This window comes from Carlito syrichta, unplaced genomic scaffold (genome assembly GCF_000164805.1).
Source record: "Carlito syrichta isolate Samal-C Ts95f unplaced genomic scaffold, Tarsius_syrichta-2.0.1 Scaffold59673, whole genome shotgun sequence".
NCBI lineage: Eukaryota > Metazoa > Chordata > Mammalia > Primates > Tarsiidae > Carlito > Carlito syrichta.
The window spans coordinates 180,713-183,408 of record NW_007003769.1 but is presented as its reverse complement, the minus strand read 5'-3'; the positions used below and the strand labels follow the sequence as shown (position 1 = coordinate 183,408).

Genomic DNA, 2,696 nt, shown 5'->3' with positions numbered 1-2,696 from the left:
GCTGATTTTTTGATTTATTGTAGAGATGAGGTCTCGCTGCCCAGGCGGGTCTCGAACCCGCAGGCTCGGGCAATCCACTCACCTCAGCCTCCCAAAGGCGTGGGATTACAGGCTGAGCCACCAAGCCTGGCTTTATTTTGTCAATTTCAAGATTATGAGTTTTAAAAATATTTCTGGAACACAATCCATTAATGGGTTGAGGTCTGCTAAACCTAGAGTCTATGTTAAAAACAAATTAAACATGGATATGTACAGGAGTTCTGTCAGACTACTGCATACACTACTACTTACCACAGTGGAAGTTTGGACAGAACCTAAATCAGAGCCCCTGGATATGGAGCTCAGGCTGTGCACTGAATGTAGATGACATCCTCGGAAGCTTGGCAGTTTGGCAGACCTAGCCATTCAACATTAAGTTTTTAGTTAAATTATGATCTGTCTATAGGACTGGATATAGTGCCATCATTATAAATACTAGAAAGGAAAATTTAATACCCTGAAAAATGCTGTCATCATGAAAAGCAGTATATATGGTATGGTCCTATTTTTGTAAAAAGCCACTACACATATCCACTTAATGTATACATAAAGAAAAAGACTGAAAGGAAACAGACTGAAATGCATACTGGGTGTAGTAAGATTATAAATAATTTTAGACTTCTTTAAGGTTTTCTGCCTTTTTCAAGTTTTTGGCAATAAAAAGGAAATCAGGAGAAATACATGAATCGCATGAGTTAGTAGACTTTAGTAACAGAGAAGTAGAGAGGAGAATTAATTTTCATTTCTCATCTACCATTAATTAGATCTATGAAATAATATACTTACTCAGCCATGAGTTTTGCTATGCGGTGACAGTCATTCTTGTCATAAAACCAGATACTGTATATTGATACTTGAAAAAAAAAACAGAAAAAAAAGATGAGGGAAAATCAGGTTTTAACATTTGGGCATATGTAAACAATATAGTTTCTCCATGAAATGTCACTGTATTTACTATCAGACCTCAAATTATTAACGGTCCCTCTAAGGACAAAAAAACATATACCACCTCCCAAAATTCTGTTTAATAAAATCAGGACAGGCAAAACATTCAGATAAAAATTGCAAAAAATAGTTGCTTTTAGACATTATTACCAGATCTCATTGAACCTAAGATGTCACAAAGTATAAGATGCAATCATTATTTACATATCATCAGAAAGAAAAAGGTTGCTAATTAAGCTACGACTAAATCATATTGACTGTAAGAAGCATTTCAAATTGATATTAAAATGTCAAAAAATATATCTTAATTACTGAAAACCAAGTTTCATTGGCTAACCAGACACCACAATCTTTGAGTCTCTTGAAACTTAAAATATAAAATTATATTACAGTACAAACAAAGCTTTAACCAACAACTCCATATCTATCCTATGACCGAGTGTTTACATGTGAAATGGATTAAGCTCAGTTGATCAGACTTTTCCAACTTTTTTTCCCATTGTGGGATCAACACAAAGAAAGCCCTCAAAAAATATTTGTTGCAAGACAAATGAACTTTATTATTAAGGACAACAACAATTCATAAAAGCTATTATAAATATTTTTTGTATAAGGTATAATGGAAATACTGAATATATAAGCTAAAACAAGGACATAGATGGGTAATACTTATTGCTATCCTGTGTTCAACCATGACACTCTCAGCTTAGTCTAGCTTGTATCTCCTTTGATACTTTTGACTCTCTGGCACAGAAAGGGCAAGTTATCATGATGTTTTTAAAAAACATTAAATATTTTATTTTGTAATAATTGTCCCTCATGAACAACTGTAAAACACAGATCTCTGTGTCCTATACATAGTCTCCCCCAATGGTAACATTTTATAAAATTATAGCATAATATCAAAGCCAGGATACTGACATCAGTTAAGATACAGAACATTTATGGCTACAAGGATCCCCGGTGCCTTTTTTTTTTTTGAGTTGGAGTCTCACTCTGTTGCCCAGGCCGGAGTGCAGTGGCATGTTCGTGGTCACCCCAGCATCAACCTGCTGTGGTCAAGCAATCCTTCTTCCTCAGCCTTCCAAGTAGCCAGAACTACAGGCGCACGCTACCATGCCCAGCTAATTTTTTAACTTAATGTAGAGATGAGGTCTGGGCTACTTGGCAAGACTGTTCTCAAGACTTAGCCCAGACTGTTCCCTAACCCATGGGCTCAGGCAATCCCCTCACCTTGGCCTCCCAAAGTACTGGGATTATAGGCTTGAGTCACCGCACCTAGCCCCTGGTGCCCTTTTATAGTCACACTCTCTCTCTGTAGCCCCTCCTCTGTCCCTGACCACTAGTAAAAACGAATCTGTTCTCTATTTCTATAATGTCATTTTCAAGAGTGTTTTATAAATGGAATAATACAGTATGTATGAAATCGACTTTTCTGACTCAACATAATTCCCTGCAGAGTCATTCAAAGTTGCTACTTACATGAATAATTCGTTTCTTTCTTTTTTTTGCTCAATAGCATTCAATGGTTTGGATGTACCAGCTTAACTGTTCAGTCACCTTGGTTGGACGTGGTGGCTCACACTTGTAATCCCAGCACTTTGGGAGGCCAAAGTGGGAGGATTGGTTGAGCCTAGGAGTTTGAAACCAGTCCGAGCAACACAGCAAGACTCCGTCTCTCTCTCTAAAAAAAAAAAAAAAAAAAAAAAAAC

General features: G+C 36.8%; 1 protein-coding gene across 4 annotated transcripts in view; it reads right to left on the bottom strand.

Annotated features, from left to right (window-relative positions):
* The window catches only part of DCP1A (decapping mRNA 1A), a 62,504-nt gene that overhangs the window by 29,763 nt on the left and 30,045 nt on the right, over positions 1 to 2,696 (bottom strand). For all 4 annotated transcript variants that reach the window (XM_008050214.2, XM_021708370.1, XM_021708367.1 and 1 more), the window contains exon 4: positions 826 to 892. In XM_008050214.2, the coding sequence (XP_008048405.1) occupies positions 826 to 892 (67 nt within the window). The remainder of the gene's footprint in view (positions 1 to 825; positions 893 to 2,696) is intronic.